The sequence below is a fragment of the Dreissena polymorpha genome, chromosome 10, assembly GCF_020536995.1.
Source record: "Dreissena polymorpha isolate Duluth1 chromosome 10, UMN_Dpol_1.0, whole genome shotgun sequence".
Classification (NCBI taxonomy): domain Eukaryota; kingdom Metazoa; phylum Mollusca; class Bivalvia; order Myida; family Dreissenidae; genus Dreissena; species Dreissena polymorpha.
In genome coordinates, this window is record NC_068364.1 from 68210909 (window position 1) to 68232917 (window position 22009).

The window sequence follows — 22009 nt, forward strand, 5'->3', positions numbered from 1 at the left end:
TTTATATAAAAATCCAAGGATAGCTACTTCTAAAATCTGGCATTCATGTACTCATAATTTGAAAAATGTTACTTACCAAATCGAGACATTCATTTCTCAAAGAACTGCATACATGAAACTTTCTTAATAATGTGAGATTACTGTTTATGTACATGTATTAAGCATTGCATTGATAAATTGTTTCTAAAACCAACTGCCATGAAACAAACAGGGCTTCCCTTTGCAAAAACTTTTGTTCAGTAAAATTTGCAAAGCTGTACCAAAGTTTTGATAATTGTATGGGTTGATAAAAGTAAACACTTGTAGCCAAATGGACGTATTTCTAGCCATTGGCTAATTTGCAAATGGCAGAGGAAGCCCTTACCAACATTAACCCGGGCTTTTTTCCCTTCTTGAATTAAACAAGGGTCTTATATAGGCGCCTTCCCCCCAAAAACAGGCCCCTTACCCTATGAGAATTTCTTCAAAATGATGCAATTTTCCTAAATTTCAAGCTTACTTTGGAAATGTTTTCCCCTTTTTCAGGTATGTCGATATTTTTTTCCACAAATCAAGAATAAAAGCCCTGTTCACAAGAACATGCATACCCTACCTGGAACAAAGCCCTGTTCACAAGAACATGCATACCCTACCTGGAACAAAGCCCTGTTCACAAGAACATGCATACCCTACCTGGAACAAAGCCCTGTTCACAAGAACATGCATACCCTACCTGGAACAAAGCCCTGTTCACAAGAACATGCATACCCTAACTGGAACACAATTGTACTGACAGGTGTTCACAAGAACATGCATACCCTACCTGGAACAAGTGTACTGACAGTTGTTCACAAGAACATGCATACCCTACCTGGAACAAATGTACTGACAGTTGTTCACAAGAACATGCATACCCTACCTGGAACAATTGTACTGACAGGTGTTCACAAGAACATGCATACCCTACCTGGAACAATTGTACTGACAGGTGTTCACAAGAACATGCATACCCTACCTGGAACAAATGTACTGACAGGTGTTCACAAGAACATGCATACCCTACCTGGAACAATTGTACTGACAGGTGTTCACAAGAACATGCATACCCTACCTGGAACAATTGTACTGACAGGTGTTCACAAGAACATGCATACCCTACCTGGAACAATTGTACTGACAGGTGTTCACAAGAACATGCATACCCTACCTGGAACAATTGTACTGACAGGAGGATTCTCATTCAGAGGTCTAGGAGGACTCGTTGTTTCATTTCTCTTCACTTTTGATTTTCCCTTCGACTTTGTGGAGGGCTCTGAATGCATAACAGAAAATGAAAAGAAATTCAAATGAAAGACAATTTCTGACACCTCTAAGCTTACAAAAGTGAATTAAATATATATATAGTTTATTATTATACCAGGGCTAAAATCTGTCATTGTTAGCAGTATATGTTAAGGCTGCATCTTCAGCATTCTTATAACAAAACCAAGAGCTATGTTTGTGAAACACAATGCCCTCTACTGCACCGCTTTGAAGCCATATATTTGACCTTTAACCTTGAAGGATGACCTTGACCTTTCACCACTCAAAATGTGCATCTCCATGAGATACACATGCATGCCAAATATCAAGTTGCTATCATCAATATTGCAAAAGGTTAAAGTTTTGGGACAGACACACACATACAATGTGCAACAGACACATACAATGACAGACAGACAGGCCAAAAACAATATACCCCCAATCATTCGATCCTGGAGGCCGTTTTATCAACATATCTTATCTTAGCGGATCTTATCTTAAATCCCTCACTTACGATTTCATTTACGATCCGCTAATACCCGTTTTATGAACGTTGTCGTAAGTATCGAGTCGCAGCTAAGATTTTAGCTAAGCGTACGATCTGAAATAACGCGAACCAGTCAAAAACGTCATCACTCGATTTCCCGCGTTATGTCAAAGTCGTCTGTTGTCATAACAAGCAAGATGGCCGACAAAATGAACAAGGGGAAACGAAAGCCCAATTGGTCGGAGACGGAGATCGCCTGTTTAGTGCAGGCATGCACGGACAATAACTCGTTATTGGTCAGTAAAATGACTATTGAAGTGACGAACAAGAAAAAAGAAGAGTTCTGGGCGGACACCTGTGAGAAGTACGTATAGTAAATGTATCGACATCGTTTCTTAAAAAAATATTTAAGCGATTTATGTCTGTCAATTTTTATCATAATTGTTCCGATTTATTTTATTTAAATTCATATTTTGTACCTTACTCAACAAAATGAAAAAGTTTGTATGCATGTTTGCATGTTGATGTTAGTTAGAAAATAAGCGGAATCATAATTTACCGCGTTTGAACTTAGGTTACATTGACAAGCTGCTAGTGTACAGTATGCTTATATAATAAAAAAATTAGCAGACGAATAATCGAGTTTTTTCGATGATCAATCAATATATTATTAATATGCAGTAAATTTGAAGGAAGCATTGCATATTATTAATATTGTGTTTGCTTTTAGGGTAAATACAATTTTAAAGGGATATAATAAATTATCTCCCTTTTCTAAAGTTGTATTCTCATCTTCAATTTCTTACACATTTTTGCTTCCTACGGTATACATGTATATATTTATCTTGGTACATTACAATGCGTACTGTATAATACTGTTTTGGCATATCATGTACGACCCAGTGTGCATTATATTTCATAAATTATAAATTAATTTCAATTGTTTTTGTAAACACACATCTAAAAATAATCAATTTCAGAGTGAACAGCGTTGGCTTGAGCAGCCGCGAAGTTGACGAAATAATAAAGAAGTGGACGGACCTTAAGGTACATAAACTAATGAAATCTCATGATTCTTTCCACAAAATGATTATAAAAAATTCACAATGTCAGTCACTAATAAGATTTTAAACATGAAATTCAGGTTTAATTTGTGTAATCTAAAGTGTGTATGTCAAATAACTTTTATACTCTTCTTAAGAGTCAAGCGAAAAAAAAAGAAAAGAACAGGCGGCGGGAAGCGAGTCTAACAGGAGGCGGCAAAACCAGCATCTGTCTCACAGACTGGGAGCAGAAGGTAAAATTTGAACTTTGATCTATACATAGAAGCATACTGTAATTAACCTTTTCATATCGATATTGCACGGATTAATAATTTGCTTCAATTGTTGTTGTTCCTGTTTTCTATTGAAGATAGTAGCCATTCTACCAGAAGAAACACTGGTGGGAATCGACGGTGGATTAGACACGTTTCAGTCCAGTTCATGTATGTCATTACTTTTTATATATTCTGACATATATATAATAATTATTACTGTATTTATGCACCATGCATCAATTAATCGCTTATTTCGTTCATCTGTTAAGTGTTTTAATTGAATTTCTTTTCAGGCTCTAAACAACAAGCATGTGTTGACGAGGAAACCTCAAGCATTTCAATTGGCCACGAGTTGGTAAGATAATTAATCAAAAACACAGTATACTTATGGCACATTTATTATTGTAGGAGTGTCAATGTTACTAAGCAAATAAAATAAAAAAGGTCTAACAATGTGTGTCATAATAACAAATTAATTATGCGGCATAAAGTTCGTTAAAGTTTAAGTTACTTAATTGCAGTTACGATTGTAATAAATAGGCTCCATCAAAATATCTTTGTCATTGAATGTACATGTTTGCATATATGACATAAAAGTTATTGGTTTCTTACTTGTAAAATTATAAATAAGTTTACGCATATTTATGACCTAAACTAACATATTGGATTACTTATGTTATATAAAAAGTCATAATCATTCATATATAAACATTATAGGAAGATGCGCCAAACAGCCCGTGTGAGGCCAAATCTGAACAGCCTTGTAAGAGAAGAAAGATGTAAGTTCCATACAAATTAAATATTTATGCCCCCCTTCGAAGAAGAGGGGGTATATTGTTTTGCTCATTTCTGTCTGTCGGTCGGTCTGCTCACCATATGGTTTCTAGATGATAACTCAAGAACGCTTCGGCCTAGGATTATGAAACTTCAGCCTTTGTAACTTATTAAGTTGTATGATAATACATTTTAATACTATATCCAAAAAAAATTGTGCATACATTTAAACCTAAATTTCACAATTCATTTTCACAAATGTTCAATATAAAATAATTTGTTGCTACAGAACATTGTCTGATGTGCAGCTAGCACAATACACGTTCTTCATTGAACAAACAGAAACAACCCGGTTAAAAAGAAAATTGATGGAACAACAAATTCAGACACAAAAGGCTGCGGAGCAGTACTTCATTGAAAGCAAAAAAAACCTTGCCCAAAATGTATTGGAGAATTTTTTAGAACAGTAAGTCAAATTATTATATTAGTATCTAAACTATCTTTGATTTAAATAAAAACATTAATATAATGACCCCATAATACATTTTACTTTGGAAGGGCTCATGGGTTGAAGCATATTGACATGTCTGTCTTTATATACATCATTTACACAAATGTATGCTAAACCAGTTTTAAAAAAATCATTAGTTTATGCACATCTCTTAATGTTACATTAATGTTACAATGTTACCATTTTAGCATCACTTTGCATTACAAATAATTTGAAACATGACATGTATTTTATTTTCAGATAGTGTTCCACTTCCTTTGTCCTTGGAGGCGAAGAAAAATGTACTGTTATGTTTATTAGCTAAGTATTAAAGGAATAGACTTTATTTCCACTTTGTGATAATATGAAGGAAACATGAAAACATCACAAGCATTGGAAACACTATGTCCCCATATATTTGACATTTGACCTTGAAGGATGACCTTGACCTATCACCACTCAAAATGTGCAGCTCCATGAGATACACATGCATGCAAAATATGAAGTTGCTATCTTCAATATTGCAAAAGTTATGGCAAATGTTAAAGTTTGACGCAAACAAACACACATACCAACAGACAGGGCAAAACTAATATGCCCCCACTATAGTGGTGGGGGACATAAAAATTGTGTCTTATAAAAAACTACAAAAACAGACATAGAAATTTTCAATAATAACATTCTTGCAAAGCTTTTCACCAAATTTGAACATAGCTTAAATATTGTTCACAGAAATATGACCTGACTTTCATCAACAAATAGTTATATGCATGAAGCCCCACATGGATAGATCACAATGGCTTACATGGAGTACTTAATGTACATGTGAGGTTGATTGGTGATTGTCGGCTCAGGTACTACTTTAAAGTACCCTGGGTACTCTTAAGTATACTACAAAATACCCCAGGTACAGAAAACAAACTAAAAAGTACCCCTGAATATGGTGGGGTGCCTTTAAGCGTATTTTCCATATCTGGGCTACATATTAGTATACACATGAGTACCAGGGGTACTTTTTAGTAGAACCTGAGCCGACAAAGACCAAATAAGCATGTGAACTTTGAACAGCAGCTACATAAATAAGTGAATAATTTGCTGTCTGTATGCTGATGCATGACGGTCATTTTGAACTTGTGGGGCAGCGTGATCAACATCATCAGCCTCCTCAATAGGTTCTTCAGGCAGTGGCACTTGCAGATCGACACACAAGTTGTGAAGACGCATACATGCTGCAACTACTTGGCAGCATTTGTCTGGCCGCATGTATAAGCATCCTCCAGTTTTATGTAGACATCTGTTATTGGAGAATACAAATCAATATGATCTAAAGATTCAATTACAATGTCCAATTAATTATTATACTAATGTTCGTAATGAATAAAATTTTGTTGATATACATCTTGAGATATTAATGAAATGTAACACTTAAATGGGTAAAACAATGAATAAATAAAACAAAAAATTTACTAATTTACGACATCCATTTCTATCAACATCTGGACATGTATATGTAAGCAACTTTTAAATCTTTATCAAATGTTTTTTTACTACATGTGTCTCCTTCACTGATTCCCAACATGTCACATTAAGATACATGTACACAAACACATCAATCAGTCATTTCAAGAGCATTGTTATATCGCAAAATTTTATATGTGCTTAACAAATGAAAAAATAACACATTTGATTTAACATTTTGTACAACTGCTATTCATTTTAAAAGATCAACGGCATATTTTCAGCATACAGCAGTCACAGTTTAGGGTTTTATCAAAAGATGTACAGACAGACAGAAAGGATTTGTCAATAAAATATATTCTGTGGGAAGATTCATTGTGCTTTATTGGTGTCATATGTTGATTAACTGAATGTTTTTGGAACTAAATTAACATACATGCAGTATATATACATACCTAAATCTACTCTTGAGAACTCCAAAAGCCCTCTCCACCACCATCCGCCCACTTGACTGGGCATAGTTGTATCGTAACTCTGCATCTGTTGTAGGTCTAAGTAATGGCGTCAACAGATATTTTTTCAAGGGATAGCCCGAGTCGCCCAGCAAGTGCCCTTGGTGGTGTTCTTCCAGAAAGGTCTAATACAATTTTTAAAATAATCCAGGTTAACGTTTGAACAATCATCGCTAAAGTGGTTAATGCATGTATCTGAAGGATGCTCATAAGCTTAACGCAATACTTTATTAATATCAATTGTAAATTCAACAAAGATATACATATGTTATGTGTTGATACAGTTTTTACAGATATAAAGTAATATAGTTCAAACTACTCTGTTTTTGAAAGCCATGATCATGTTATTCAAGTAATGAAAATTAAAATTAAAACACAATATATTTTTTTAATTAAAGTTCATTCATTAAAAAAGAAAAATTGCATCATAATTCCAGTAGCATTTCAGTTTTTCCTAGCCTTTAGTTCTTTAAAGTGTATGCATATACTATTTCCATGAAAGCACATACTAGATATATATATATATATGTTCATACCTTCAACCCACAGCTGTCAAAGGCAGAGGCATCATGCGTAGACCCAGGCCATTTCGACACAATGTCAATGAACCTGCAAATAACCTATACTTTAAGATGTTAAAATGTAATTCAATTAATTGCGGTATATGATTGAGGGAATCAATGTAATTCACATGTAACACATTCACTATTAGTTATGCAGCTTCTGACTGACATTGTACAGTGTGATAGAGGGTCATTAAAATAACATTGGGCAAGAGTGACACACAATTCACTTTGCTACAATGCCTAGTTATTGTATGTAATGCATCTTGACTGTTAAGAATGTATTCTTAAATATGAAGATATCAGCACTAACTGCAAGCAAAACTGTCTTTTCTGCACTTAAGATTTGTTTAAGTATTTGTGTTAATCCCTGTGAAACCTGTTGATCCTGCACCCTGTTATATCTACCTTGCTATGAAGTTTCAAGATAAAACCTATTTAAGTTTTTGAGATATGCTTCGGACAATGATTACAACTGCCGTAATACATGAAACCAGTTGTGCTACATTCTTAACAAAAATGAATACAGAATATTTATAGTTTAATGTACCTGGCCTTGTTGTCCACAACTGCTTGGACATTTATGGCATGGAAGCCTTTACGACACACATAAATGGCTTCATTTGCTGCTGGGGCAATTATTGGAATGAGTGTTCCATCAATTGCACCAATTGTATTTGGAATGCCACATTTTTGAAAAAATCCTTGTTTGACAGAAGCAAGTGCAATTCCAGTTGGAAACCTGTAAAAAATTACACTATGTTATAATTAACAGTTTCTTGTTAAACTGTAAAAAAAATGAGAAATACACATTTGGCAACAAAACAAAAGCATGTGTTACAAATAACATTTTTAAACACTAAGAATGTTTAATCATACATATTACAGGTAAAATATTGTGTTGAGAATTCTCAATGACCACCATGTTGCCAGTTTTAATTAAATAAATTTATCAAAATAATAGGTTTTTGGAAATTGATTGTACACATAATAAAGTGTTAGATATATTATGAACAAAACATAAGTAAAAAGTTAAATCAATGAGTTTAAACCTATTTATTTAAAGTCAATTGCATAGAAAGTACTAACATGTACTTATTTGAAACGCTCTCGAGTCCGTTTCCTGTGCCTAATCAAATACTTGGTGTCTTTGACGTAGATCTAATGAACGCTCCCACACTGGGGAATGAACCCGTGACCTCCCAGTTGCTAGGTAGACAACATATCCATCTAGCGACCGGGAGGTCACAGATTCGATCCCAATTGTGGGAACGTTCTCCCCTAAAGTCACCAAGTACTGGTTTAGGCCCAGGAAATGAGGGAATTACAAATAAGTAGTAAGTCAGAAGTAGTTAAATCAATTAAATACTAAATCAAATATAAATTGCTCAACAGTAATTTAATATTAAAACCAGTTCTTTGAAAGTTTTCAATAAATATTAACTCATTAATAAGTTTTAATATGAATTTAAAACAAACATGCTTACTTTACATTATCAATTCTTAAATTAACAGCATCAACAAAGGCTGCAATAATATTGCATGCACTGGACCTGAAAAACAATTCATTGCACAATAATTTGACTATAGCTGCTCATACTTTAAGAACAAACTATTAATGTTTTATGATGCCCAAAATAAGGTTATTAATGTTTTAGTTAAATGACATTAAAAACATGTCTTATTCCATTAAAAGATCAACAATGATGTACATAGAACTGTAACACTATTCAGGAATCCACATGATGAGTTTTATGTAGATCTTTTTACAGAACACATTAATTCATAACCTGTTGTTTGTCATGTTTAAAGTGGAACATCAGTTTCAAAAGGAACATTATTATATAATAAAACATAAATTGATATACTTTTAAATTGTAATTATTATGTATTATTATGTATTAATTCACAATACATTCCTTCCTTATAGTGTATCTACTATCTTATGCGAAAAATTACCTGCTAATTCCATGAAGGTCAGCAACCTCAGACAGAAAATCACCTTTCGCCAAGTACCTTAGACTCACAAGCACCTACCAAAATAATGCACAAGAGTTTGTTTCAAATATGATCATTTAATACAATCACACAAAACAAATATAAGTAAATCAGACAAATGGGAATGATGAAAAGTAAGCAAGCATTATTTAAACTTAACATCCTTGCAAATTTGGTACTAATTTTTACACTGATGGGTATTTCAATTGTCTGTGATTATTGAGCATATAACAGTACATCACACAGGGACATAGTTGTTTTATAATAAAGTGCATGTCTGACAACCAATTCCAGATTATTATTTTTTATTGAAATATATTCAATTGTGGTGTGGTCAATATAGACCACCTTGGCTACGTGAAAATGTGAATCAACCACTGTGCTAACCAGACATCATTGTGGGATTGAAGTTGCTCAGCTGAACATATTCGTGTTCATGTATTTTGTAAATTCCTATATCTTATTTTGACAGAACATTGGTAATGCTCATGTATGATAAGTTTAAGACTTCTAATCATCAGAGAAGATATTCCAGACATACTACCGTGAATCATTACAAGTACAACAACTTTAAAACTTTATCTGAACAAAAATCATTAAACTGTGTCGAAAACAAACATGTTTAGCAACGTCCGAAATATGTAATGTCCGACTACTATTTCAACCTTTAAAATTTAAGCTATAATGGCAATGAAACTGTCGTACTTTAAAAGAAACGATAGAACATTTGGTTTTATGAAAATCGAGCAAATGAAAAGAAATACTTATCCTTTTAACGGCTAGACAATCCATTATCATACAAATGAAAAAAAGTTTATTCTCTCTTGTCATGGCGACCCTAATTATGCCCCTTGGACGTAGCGATTTATAAACCGAATTTATAAAACGCTATCACATGAAAGTAATCTCAATTGAATATGATGGATTGAGAACAATTGGATGCAAACCTGCGTTAGGACAGGTATGGACTTCGATCTTCTCGTCGGTTTTTGTAGATCGTCCCTTAACAAATCGACAAGCCGATAAATGGATTGTCGATCTAATCGATAGCGACTCAATATTTCAGCGTCTCTAAGATCACTGAACCCCTTTCTTTGTCGAAACAGCCTCCTTTCTCTCGGTCGTGCGACGTCTAACGCTCCTATGGCCGCCATAATAAGAACGCTAAGAGTGGTCTCATCTCTCTTGGTTAACCATCGTCTAAAGCACGTGCGGCGGCCATGTTTAGTACAATTTACGAACGCTAAGAGTGGTCTTACCCAGTCGTAGCTTTCAGCACAAATCTTACGACATCTTAGCTGCGATTTCTTTGATAAAACGGTTCGCAGTACTTACGATAAGCGTACGTCAAAATCCTACGAATCTTACGTAAGATCACGCTAAGATATGTTGATAAAACGGCCTCCAGGGGCATAATGATGAAGCAAACTTTTGTTATTGTTTTTTTTTACAACTGACCGGCTCCATCTGAGTGCATTGAGAATCACATTCAAAAGCAGAGATAGCCATGAACAAATCACTAAAGAAATTTTTCATATAGACAATTTGCTTTAGAATGATGTATAAATTCTTAACTAATCCTATGATCAAATGTCATGCATGAAAAGAAAACACTACCTTACTGCTCATTGTAACTTTGAAGGCATCTATGATTGAACACTTACTCAAACACAATCAAACACGCTTTATTATCTTTTTAATTCAACCTTTTTGTGGGTTTTTTTAATATGGGTTAGTATTTTCTTGCAGGTCACAAGTCATGTATAAAAAGACAATGATACCTTTCAGTTTACTTTGAGAACATAATATGTATGATCATAAAAATAAAACTGTTGAATACATATTTGAAACACAAACATTCACAGATGTTTTATTCAAAGCTACCTTTCTGTTTACTTTTGAGATGGGTGAGTATTTTCTCGCATGTCTCCATCTCATTAAAGGCCAGTGTCACCTGGTCCTCTGAGTCTGTCGAGTACAAGGAGTAGCCTGCGTCTGGCCGCTGCGCAGGCTTGAAAGCCTTCCCGTTCTTAGTGCTGTCAGACTTGGATCTGAAATGTCATAGATGTCGGGGAACTGAGCCTCCCTCTGGGATAACAGGGTTAAATGCATGTGCATAGTCATCCCAGATTAGCCTGTGCCGTCCACTTAGGTTATTCTGGGAAAACACTATCCCCTTTTATCATATTTTTTGTGAAAAGGAAGTATATGCTTTGGGAAAATACAGTCTAGGAAGAAAGTGTTGTCCTAATAAGCCTTTCCACTGTTATGATATTTATCATTTAAAGAAAGTCTCTCCTTAGATTAGATCTAGTTGAAGCTAATCTTGGATGACACATAACGCACATGCATTTAACCCCCTTTTCACAGAGTACGTAACAAATAATATCACAGTAAATTAATGCGACAAGGCCAAGCATTGAATACTAGATCCCCTGATATGTAGTCCAGCTCTGCTCTGGTTTTTAAGTTTAAGACAGTATGCTGATCCAATACATGTACATTATTGAAGATACAGTGAATTTGTTTGCGTTATATTTGCTTTATATTTTACAGCATGTTCCTTTTGGGAAAAACGCGCGATAAACCATGAAATTGGGGAATATGAAACACCATTAATATTATTACAAATAACAGTATTAAACAAGAGCACCGCATAACGGGTGCCACGCTCTGCTGCAAAAGCTTGTCCGAATTATTTTTTTTAGAGGTCACAGTGACCTTGACCTTTGACCTAGTGACCCAAAAATGGGTGTGGCGTGTAGAACTCATCAAGGTGCATCTACATATGAAGTTTCAAAGTTGCAGGTCGAAGCACTTTGATTTTAGAGCCTATGTTAAAGTTTTATACTAGAGGTCACAGTGACCTTGACCTTTGACCTAGTGACCCAAAAATGGGTGTGGCGTGTAGAACTCATCAAGGTGCATCTACATATGAAGTTTCAAAGTTGCAGGTCGAAGCACTTTGATTTTAGAGCCTATGTTAAAGTTTTATATTAGAGGTCACAGTGACCTTGACCTTTGACCTAGTGACCCAAAAATGGGTGTGGCGTGTAGAACTCATCAAGGTGCATCTACATATGAAGTTTCAAAGTTGCAGGTCGAAGCACTTTGATTTTAGAGCCTATGTTAAAGTTTTATACTAGAGGTCAAAGTGACCATGACCTTTGACCTAGTGACCCAAAAATGGGTGTGGCGTGTAGAACTCATCAAGGTGCATCTACATATGAAGTTTCAAAGTTGCAGGTCGAAGCACTTTGATTTTAGAGCCTATGTTAAAGTTTTATATTAGAGGTCACAGTGACCTTGACCTTTGACCTAGTGACCAAAAAATGGGTGTGGCCTGTAAAACTCATCAAGGTGCATCTACATATGAAGTTTCAAAGTTGTAGGTGGAAGCACTTTGAATTAAGAGCATATGTTATAGTTTTATATTAGAGGTCACAGTGACCTTGACCTTTGACCTAGTGACCCAAAAATGGGTGTGGCGTGTAGAACTCATCAAGGTGCATCTTCATATGAAGTTTCAAAGTTGTAGGTGGAAGCACTTTGATTTAAGAGCCTATGTTAAAGTTTTATATTAGAGGTCACAGTGACCTTGACCTTTGACCTAGAGACCCAAAAATGGGTGTGGAGTGTAGAACTCATAAAGGTGCATCTACATATGAAGTTTCAAAGTTGTAGGTGGAAGCACTTTGATTTTAGAGCCTATGTTAAAGTTTTATATTAGAGGTCACAGTGACCTTGACCTTTGACCTAATGACCCAAATATGGGTGTGGCGTGTAGAACTCATTAAGGTGCATCTACATATGAAGTTTCAAAGTTGTAGGTGGAAGCACTTTGATTTTAGAGCCTATGTTAAAGTTTTATATTAGAGGTCACAGTGACCTTGACCTTTGACGTAGTGACCCAAAAATGGGTGTGGAGTGTAGAACACATCAAGGTGCCTCTGCATATGAAGTTTCAAAGTTGTAGGTGGAAGCACTTTGACTTTAAAGCCTATGTTAAAGTTACATATTAGAGGTCACAGTGACCTTGACCTTTGACCTAGTGACCCAAAAATGGGTGTGGTGTGTAGAACTCATCAAGGTGCATCTACATATGAAGTTTCAAAGTTGTAAGAGGAAGCACTTTGATTTTAGAGCCAATATTAAGTTTTAGCATGAAGCCTACGGCGGAGGGCGAGCTGGCTATGACAATACCTCGGGTTTTCTCCAAAAACAGCTGAGCTAAAAATTGTTGTTAACAAGACTATTGCCAAGCAATATATGTCCCCTACCAGCTCCGCCATTGTCAGAAATTCCACCATTGTCAGATTTTTTTTAATTTGTTGCCATGAAAAGTTTCATGAAAAAATATGAAGAACTTTTAAAGTTATCTCAGGATCCAGAAAACCACCATTTTCAGCAGTATTTCCAGTATATTTGTTGCCATAGCAACCACAATTTTTGACATAGGAACAAAATGAAATGACCTGCATGATGTCAATATTGCCATCTATCCATTTTTTAAGTTTTATGAAAAAATATGAAGAACTTTTAAAGTTTTCGCAGGATCCAGAAAAGTGTGACAGACATACATGTAGAGACAGACTCACAGACGCACAGAGCGCAAACCATAGGTCCCCTCCGGTGAAACCGGTAGGGAACAATTAGCGCATTTTAAACTTTTTTTACAATTTTAAATACCTGGTAAAAAAGGCTACCGACTTACATTTTTGCATATTATTTAACTCAATAAAACAAATATTGAGATTATTAAAAAGGTTTGGCATCTTTTTAGGGAAATTTAGTCAGATTTTTGAGATGAAATATTACTTGTTTCCACTAGGAAAAAGCCTGTCAAAAGCACTAGTTTTGGGCAAAAAATCACTGATATATAATATAGTACCTCTTTCCATGCTGTGTTGTTTTTACCCCAGATTTCACACTTACAGCTTTTGGTTTTGCTGAAACCTGAAAATTACAAAGAACGGTTCATTTTAATAACAAGTTGTTTATCAAACTTAAATATGTGTTAACTGAGACAGCTCTAAACCGTTAAACACCATTTAATCATTTACAGGAAATGTGCTTAGTTTCAAGTGCCCATTCATTGTAGATAAAGAAGTATTATAACTTGCACAATAAACTTATACATGTACTACCCTAAATTTTAAAATAGCAAGAGATGTGTTCGTCAGAAACACAATGCCCCCTATTGCGCCCCTTTGACAAAAAAATAAATATATTTTTTGACCTTGAAGGATGACCTTGACCCTGAACTACCACCACTCAAAATGTGCAGCTTCATAAGAACGCCACTTTGAATTATATATTTTTTTACCTTTGACCTTGAAGGATGACCTTGACCTTGAACTTCCACCACTCAAAATGTGCAGCTTCATGAGATGCACATGCATGCCAAATATCAAATTGCTATCTTGAATATTGAGAAAGTTATGGCTAATGTTTTGGTTTTTTTTCTGACGGACAGACTGACATACTGACTGACAGACAGTTCAACTGCTATATGCCACCCTACTGGGGGCATAAAAAGTTATGGCCAATGTTAAAGTTTTCGGACGGACAGACGCCATATATTTGACATTTGACCTTGATGGATGACCTTGACCTTTCACCACTCAAAATGTTCAACTCAATGAGATACACATGCATGCCAAATATCAAGTTGCTATCTTCAATGGTGAAAAAGTTATGGCCAATGTTTAAGTTTTTGGACGGATGGACAGACGCCATATATTAGACATTTGACCTTGAAGGATGACCTTCACCTTTCACCAGTCAAAATGTGCAGCTCCGTGAGATGCACATGCATGTCAAATATCAAGTTGCTATCTTCAATATTGAAAAAGTTATGGCAAATGTTAAAGTTTTCGGACAAACAGATGCCATATATTTGACATTTGACCTTGAAGGATGACCTTGACCTTCAACTTTCACCACTCAAAATGTACAGCTTCATGAGGTTCACACGCATGCCAAATATCATGTTTCTATCTTCAATAATGCAAAAGTTATGACCAACATTCAAGTTTTTTTTGCAGACGGACGGACGGACTGACATACACACATACTGACATACTGACTGACGGACAGTTCAACTGCTATATGCCACCCTACCAGAGGCATAAACCAGAGCTGTCAGAGGGCAGCGCGCTCGACTATTCGAGTGCTTGACAGTATAACGTAAGCAATCATGGGGAAATTGTTCAATTTCAATAATTTATTAGACGATCTTTCAAAAATAAAAATTTGGGGGGGGGGGGTAGGGGGGGGGGGGGAGAGGGGGGTATAATTTGGGGTGTGGTTATTTATTACATGATGTTTAAAAAAAATAATAAAAATTGGGGGGGGGGTAGGGGTGTGGTAATTTATAAGATGATGTTTTAAAAACAAAATTGGGGGGGGGGGGGAGGTTGGGGGGATGGGGGGGGATGGGGGGGATGGGATTCTGGGTAGGGGCGTGGGGTATTGTTTGGGTGGAATCCATGGTGGTATTCAGGTAAGTGTTGTTTTGTCAAAGTAATCATAAAATGTGATCATAAATAAAGAAGTTATGGCAATTTAAGTAAAGTGTTCAATTATCTAAGTGTAAAAGGGGCCATAATTATGTCAAAATGCTGGATACAGTGGTCTGCTTTTGTTTATAGGTTGGGGTCATGTTAGTAAACAAGTATGCAACATATAAAAGCAATATGTCAAAGGATATAGGAAATATTTGGGGTAGTACGCAAACTTTAACATAGATTTATCAATAATATGAATATTCTAAGTATAAAAGGGGCAATAATTAAAACAAAATGCTTGATAGAGTTGTCTTCTCTTGTTTATAGGTTGGGGTGATGTTGGTATGCAAGATATGAAAGCAATATGACAATGAAAATAAATGGGGTAGTACGAATACTAAAATAACATTTGCTGCATATTATAAGTGGAAAAGGGGCCATAATTATGACAAAATGCTTGATAGAGTTGTCTGCTCTTGTTTATAGGTTGGGATCATGTTGGTAAACAAGTATGCAAAATATGAAAGCAAGATGTCAAGGGACAATGAAAATAATTGGGGTAGTACGAAAACTTAAACATTTGCACGCTAACGGCACGGAACGGAACGCCGACGCTGGGGTGAGTAGGATAGCTCCACTATATATCTTTCATATTTAATAGTCGAGCTAAAAAATGTCCATAATGCTGCCAAATAGCAGATCAGAGTTATTGGCCTTGGTCAGTGACCTTAAATGAAGATCCTGAAGATATGTTTGATATTTTCCATGGAATACTGTATGTATTATACATGTGCCTGCTTTATAAACAGAGCTTTGGATTTGTAGCATGCGAAATTTAACTTGGCAATTTTGATGACCAAATTAAGAGTGAGAAGTTTAGCTAAAACCAATTCAATAATGGCTCCACTAACAATAACTAACAATAAGCTAAGCATATCTGTAGCACAAACCTTTTGCTTATTCACAGGTGTTGACATTTTCTTTGAGGCAGGTTTGGCAAACATTCTCTTTTTTTTATTCACAGCTTTCTGCAACCTAAACATAAGTCAATTATATACACTTATGTTGGTTTAAATATTGCAAAGAAAAAACGCCTGTATTTTAGAATTATTCATAATATCCCTTCAGTGTCTATTTTGCAAGCCTTAATAGTTCAGTACACATGACAATAAAAAAAAATTCACACATATAATGAAAATTATATCATTTCAATGTTCAAAGCCATGGTAATAGCATTTAAAGGATGCAGGGTAAAATAAATAAACATCAGTTTAAATGCATTGTAACCGTACAGGATAAACACAGAAATAAACCAATCACAGGGTTATCAAGGATAATTTTAGTAAACATGTTCTTAATTCCTAAATAGCTTCTTTAATTTCCATAAATATTAAAAATACAGCAGGAAAAACTTTATTCTACTGATAACTGACTACAGTTAAGGTAGCATGATTGTTGGTTTTAGGTGTTTTGCTTTTTGGTCAAATGTCCCAACATTTTTTATGGAATGTCCTGATTTGGACCTGAACAATTCTGGCATGTATGGATTTGGCAAGCGTGTTTGTAATTAATATAAACTTAATTTTCTTCAGAATGAAGCTAGTTGTTAAGGAACCAGCCAAGAAATAACAAACAAATTTGTAAAGACCTGTTTTCATTGGAATATTGTGAAATGACAACCAATGCCATTGCTTGTTACAAACAAGAATATCAGTGAAACTGATGGATGCTCCCCGATGATGCGCTTTGTCAATCTATGTGTTAAATGTGTGGAAACTAAAATTATTACTCAAGGGCCATAAGTCCTTGAAAACTCACTGGAGTGGAACAATATGACATATTTAGGTATGCCCACCATGAAGGATACTGCATGTTTTCATTAACTTGGGACAATAAGTTCCTGTGATCTATCACAGAAACATCAAATTCTTTAGATTGTCATATTACTTACAGAAGGGCAATAACCACCTTAAAAAAATCTAATATAAGCCTCGGTGACCTTGACCCCAGTGACCTCAAACCTCATCAAAAGGTAGAGGTCCATGCAAGGTTCCTACATGCCAAATATGTAAGAGATCGGTTAAATATTGAAGGCGCTATGAGAAACTGTAACAAAGGTGTGACAGAAGGAAGGAAGGAAGTAAGGAACTTCAAACTGGCAACTATATCCTACCCAAAAAATTTTAGGGAGCATTAATATGTTCCATGAGAAAAATTAAATAATATTGTCACAGTTGCCAGTCTTTTTGTGTAGCTTGCTCCTGCCATGCTAACTTGCAGGGCAAACCCCAGCAAGAAAGCTTCTTTGCAGGTTTTTTTTTACTAAGAAAGTGACGCCGATATTCGGCTTCTTCCCCTACCAGAATGCTTTTACCTCAAAATACAATTTCCCCTCTAAGAATATCATTTTTAACCCAAATATAATATTTTCCCATCAAAGATATTTTTTCCTTTGGGTGAGTCGACACTTATCCAATTTGTACCACGATCTCGCTCTCTCTCTCTCTCCCGACGAACACACAAAACTGGGAACCCCAGTGATTCTAAATATAGCAATTAAATAAATATGTCATGGAAATTTTATCCTGGCAACTGACCGCAATAATCACCTGACTATTTCACTGGATTACGGTCTTGCGCGAGTAGGGTATTTCGTCAATTAATTACCGGAAACCTGTCGAATTTTCATCCGGGTTATAAAAGAGCCAAGATGTGAAAACAGAAAAAAATGTCTCACAATTGGCGTTCATACACGAAAAAAATAAAACGTTCAGACTCTGCAAATACAAAACCCATCGACGCATTTTCAAAGAATGATTCATCAAAAACCGTTGAAACCCTGCAGGATTCGGAGGTTATCGACATCGAACATTGTGAAAGGGAAAGTAAACAATCGGCAGCTGTCGCACTTTCCCCTTCCAAAACTGTAGCAGATCTAGATCGTCTACCCATTAATAATGATACTGAAATATCAAAATTGACATCGTCCCCTGGCCCCAGTACAGAAAAACAGTTGAAAACATTTCCCATAATTAGATTTACCCCCGCAACTTTCTTTTCCAAGCAAGACGAAACACAACCAAAACGAGATAGTCGTTTCAATTCTCAAGAATACGAATCCTGATACCCATGGCTATATCACAGTTAAACTAAACATGGTTTTATGTGTAAATATTGCGAGCTATTTGGATCCAGTAGTGGCCAAAACATTTCCTATGCAGGGTTCGACACTAAGGCACGTCCGACAGACATTGTCTAGTAAGATCGGTGGTCGGGCTAGTAAAACTGTGGGCTAGCTTGTCCGACTGGTTGTACATACTGATTCATATAACTATAACTAACCGAAAACCTTTTTCTCTTAATGTGTAAAATAACTATTGTATCCATTATTTAAATCAGAACAAACTAGCGTATATATAAATAAACGCGGAGCATTCACATGATTCATCGCTATTTTTAGATGCGAAGGAGAGCTTCCCGCAGAAATAGCTTGTTTCCATTGGTAAAGTTGTCATGAATATTAACCCTTTGCATGATGGGAAATTTGTAGTCTGCTAAAATGTTGTCTGCTGAATTTCTAAAATTAGCATTTTCTTCAAAAAAATTTCAAAGAATACTATCAGAATAGCAAACAGTTTGGATTCAGATGAGACGCCACGTTTTGTGGCGTCTCATCTGGATCCAAACTGTTTGCAAAAACCTTCAAAATTCAGTTCCAGCACTGAAAGAGTTAATGATTTTCTGCAGTGTCAAAGAACTTTACATCATGTTTTACGACTTCTATCGAAAATCGGTATCGTCAATGTAAACATTTTGGCGTAGCAGACTAGAGAATGTAATTTAAAAAATGGCTTTGTTCAAGATTGGATTTTCGTCCGACAAATAGGTTAATAAAGAAAAATCCGACAGTAAAACTGACACAGATTATGATGGAAAAGGGCCTTGGAGCTGTGGTAGCAGTGAGCACAGCGGTCAAGGAGGCCAGAATTTGATAACATTTAATAAATGTCAACTGCTGTACAGACATCATTTGTTTAACTGGTGATAAACAGTGAAATTACAACTTACAATTTATGTTGTTAAATAGTTATATTTTATCTTTTACTATGTGCATCAAAATAACTTTCTTGTGTTCACTAATTATTTTCTGATAAAACCTGATTAAACAGTTACACAACACAATTTTTATGTTTATTTGCTATGTCATTTATGGTCTAGTAGACATCAGATTCGGGCTCGAACATTTTAAGAGGAGCTGGTCCGATGGTCTTGCTGTAAAAAAAATTAATGTCGAACCCTGCTATGTCACAACTGGTGCTGTATTTGGGGACAATCCCTCTACGAGACTTGAAACTCACAATAATAGTGACAGTGACATGCCTCTGTAGATTAGTAACTGTTATAGACATTGAAATAAACCATTATTTTTTTTTTTTTTTCCAAATATGTCTCTTTCGCGCTCTATTTTCCCCTTTTACCCAGCGTCCAGCGTCTTCCCCTTTTTCTAATAAAAACCCCTGATTTTATTGCATGTACAACGTGGAGTTTGATTTTTAGGCTTGAAGGGTACCGATGAAAATGTTTGTGCCTTAAATGGTTATAAATAGTGTATTCTGTAGAAGAAGCACTATAACTGAAATAATCTAACACAAAAATAAAAATAAAAAAAAATTCTAGGCTGTTATGCCAAAGCTTTGGTGATAACTGAAAAACTCCAAAGATAAACACGAATCTTAGATTTGACCACTTTGTTAATTACATTAGCAAAAAAAACGCTGGTAAACAGAGAAATCAAACCCCTGATTATGTATGTTGTAACAAGGCATTAAATTCAGTATGGTCGTGATTTTTCGTGATAAACAAAAACAGATGATTTCAAAACACAAACAAAATCAATCATCATGTTCAGACTTGTCAAGTTGTAAAACAATTGGGTAAAATCAATGATTGATTAATACCAACCCAAACTATATTGCATTCAAAGGAAGCTATCGTATTAATACATTCATACAGCAACCTCAGATTGCATTGACAATTCGTTCCAGTGGCACCATTTATTCACATGTTCATGTGTGCATTCAATTGACAGTTAAATTTGGAACCATTTGGAGCCTAACAACATCCGGAAAGACACGAAAAATGACTTCCGGTAAACGCCATGTAAGTAGTTCTAAAAAAGGCTAGCTAATTTGGATATTTATATAAATAATATGCATACAGCGATCTAATCTACTTCAAATCATACAAATTATGCAATACAATTTAATGATAATCATAAAAAATCATATTGCAATTAAGCATTTTGAAATAGTTCTACGCCAGGTAGAGATCACACTCCAGTAAATTGAGAAAGTCGTACATGGACTTAAGTCCTCACATTAAATAAATTTAACTATTTTAACGCTGTGTGTTACTTTGGCTCTTGTTACATGCATGTAATTTTGTGAAGCTCGCTTTAAAATGTTAATCCAACCAGGATCGCCGGCTTGGAACGGATATTTCAAAACATGCGGGAGGTGTTTTCTGAGGGTGGAGGGAGGTACAGACAGCAAATGAAAACACTTAATATATAAAGTGACACCATATATCAAACACATTTAATTTTCGGGACAATAAACTGTCCCATAGACACTACATGAAATAAGGTTACTACGTGAAATATGACGCAAAACAATTATGTATAGTGTATATACAGGTTCTGAAAAAAAAATCATCAATAAAAGATTTAGATCTTCGCCCGAATCGACAGCAAATCTTATCGCACGATTTCAAAAGCTGAAAAGTCTTCACGTGCTACATTGATTGCGATTAGCAATGTAATCGGATAGAGCACAAATTGAGTATTATATTTATAGTTTTTAAATATCATATTGTTATTGACATATATACTTATATATGCTTAAATTTAAAATTTAGCATGGCTTATGCGATAATAAGGAGTTATCATTCTAAATATAAGATATAAACAATAAAATTGTCCGTAAGACACTGATATTCACCCCCACCCCACCACCACCCACCCACCAGCACCCCACAGCATCACACTCTTGTCCCAAAACACCACTAAAATCGAAAATTTACAAAAAAATCTTAGGTGGGCTGGTTCACGTGCTTTTTACTAAGTTTGAATAGATTCATCCACAAGAGTAATAACTGTTAGGAGTCAGACCCAATACAAGTTTTCTCTTTTTATTTGCTAAAAGAGCTAAAAGGCGATGCCTAATGTGATGTCGAAAACTTGCGTACGAAAATATGTATCTTGTTCTGAGAAAACTGGGCATAATGCATGTTCTTAGCAAAAATCCAATTTAGACGGAAAGTATCGTCCCTGATTAGCCTTTGCGGACTGCACAGACTAATCTGGGACGACACTTTACGCACATGCATTATGCCCAGTTTTCTCCGAAAATATATCGATGCTAAAGTTCACGTGCTATTGGTAACGTTTCTTTCTTGTTATAGATTGAGCCTTCTTCCAACAACATTTTAGCAACGTGCGACACAAATTGAAAACATATATTTGTATCGCAATAAAGAGCCATGACTCAGATTATGTCTAAACAATACAAAAAAATGTAGGTGCGCATGTTCATACGATGTTTCATATTTTTCATATATT

The 22009-nt window shown here is 35.3% G+C and overlaps 2 protein-coding genes and 1 long non-coding RNA gene across 8 annotated transcripts in view; 1 reads left to right on the forward strand and 2 right to left on the reverse strand.

The window, feature by feature from the left end:
- The window catches only part of LOC127847597 (uncharacterized), a 188530-nt gene that overhangs the window by 20025 nt on the left and 146496 nt on the right, over positions 1-22009 (reverse strand). For 2 of the 5 annotated variants that reach the window (XM_052379615.1, XM_052379613.1), the window contains exons 2-5: positions 16341-16425; positions 13773-13837; positions 10766-10932; positions 1187-1291 (exon numbers count right to left, since the gene is read on the reverse strand). In XM_052379615.1, the coding sequence (XP_052235575.1) occupies positions 1187-1291; positions 10766-10932; positions 13773-13837; positions 16341-16394 (391 nt within the window). In that variant the 5' untranslated portion in view covers positions 16395-16425. Of the gene's footprint in view, positions 1-1186; positions 1292-10765; positions 10933-13772; positions 13838-16340; positions 16426-20352; positions 20517-22009 lie in introns of those variants that run through there. The other 3 variants (XM_052379616.1, XM_052379614.1, XM_052379617.1) reach the window with 3 other exon arrangements.
- On the forward strand, positions 1735-5644 carry LOC127847610 (nuclear apoptosis-inducing factor 1-like). 2 transcript variants are annotated; one of them, XM_052379643.1, is made up of 8 exons: positions 1735-2132; positions 2749-2815; positions 2970-3065; positions 3182-3254; positions 3380-3441; positions 3804-3865; positions 4150-4326; positions 4612-4978. In XM_052379643.1, the coding sequence occupies exons 1-8, from the start codon at positions 1933-1935 to the stop codon at positions 4613-4615; spliced, it is 741 nt and encodes a 246-aa protein (XP_052235603.1). In that variant the 5' UTR covers positions 1735-1932; the 3' UTR covers positions 4616-4978. The 2 variants fall into 2 exon arrangements, with proteins under 2 accessions (XP_052235603.1, XP_052235602.1); XM_052379642.1 differs by lacking the exon at positions 4612-4978 and adding an exon at positions 5477-5644 and having other exon boundaries at positions 1840-2132; positions 4150-4244.
- Positions 6382-9704, reverse strand: LOC127847614 (uncharacterized). The gene is made up of 4 exons (XR_008034075.1): positions 8843-9704; positions 8371-8436; positions 6857-6929; positions 6382-6445 (listed from the first exon to the last, which is right to left on the reverse strand). It is a non-coding gene; the product is annotated as an uncharacterized LOC127847614 (long non-coding RNA).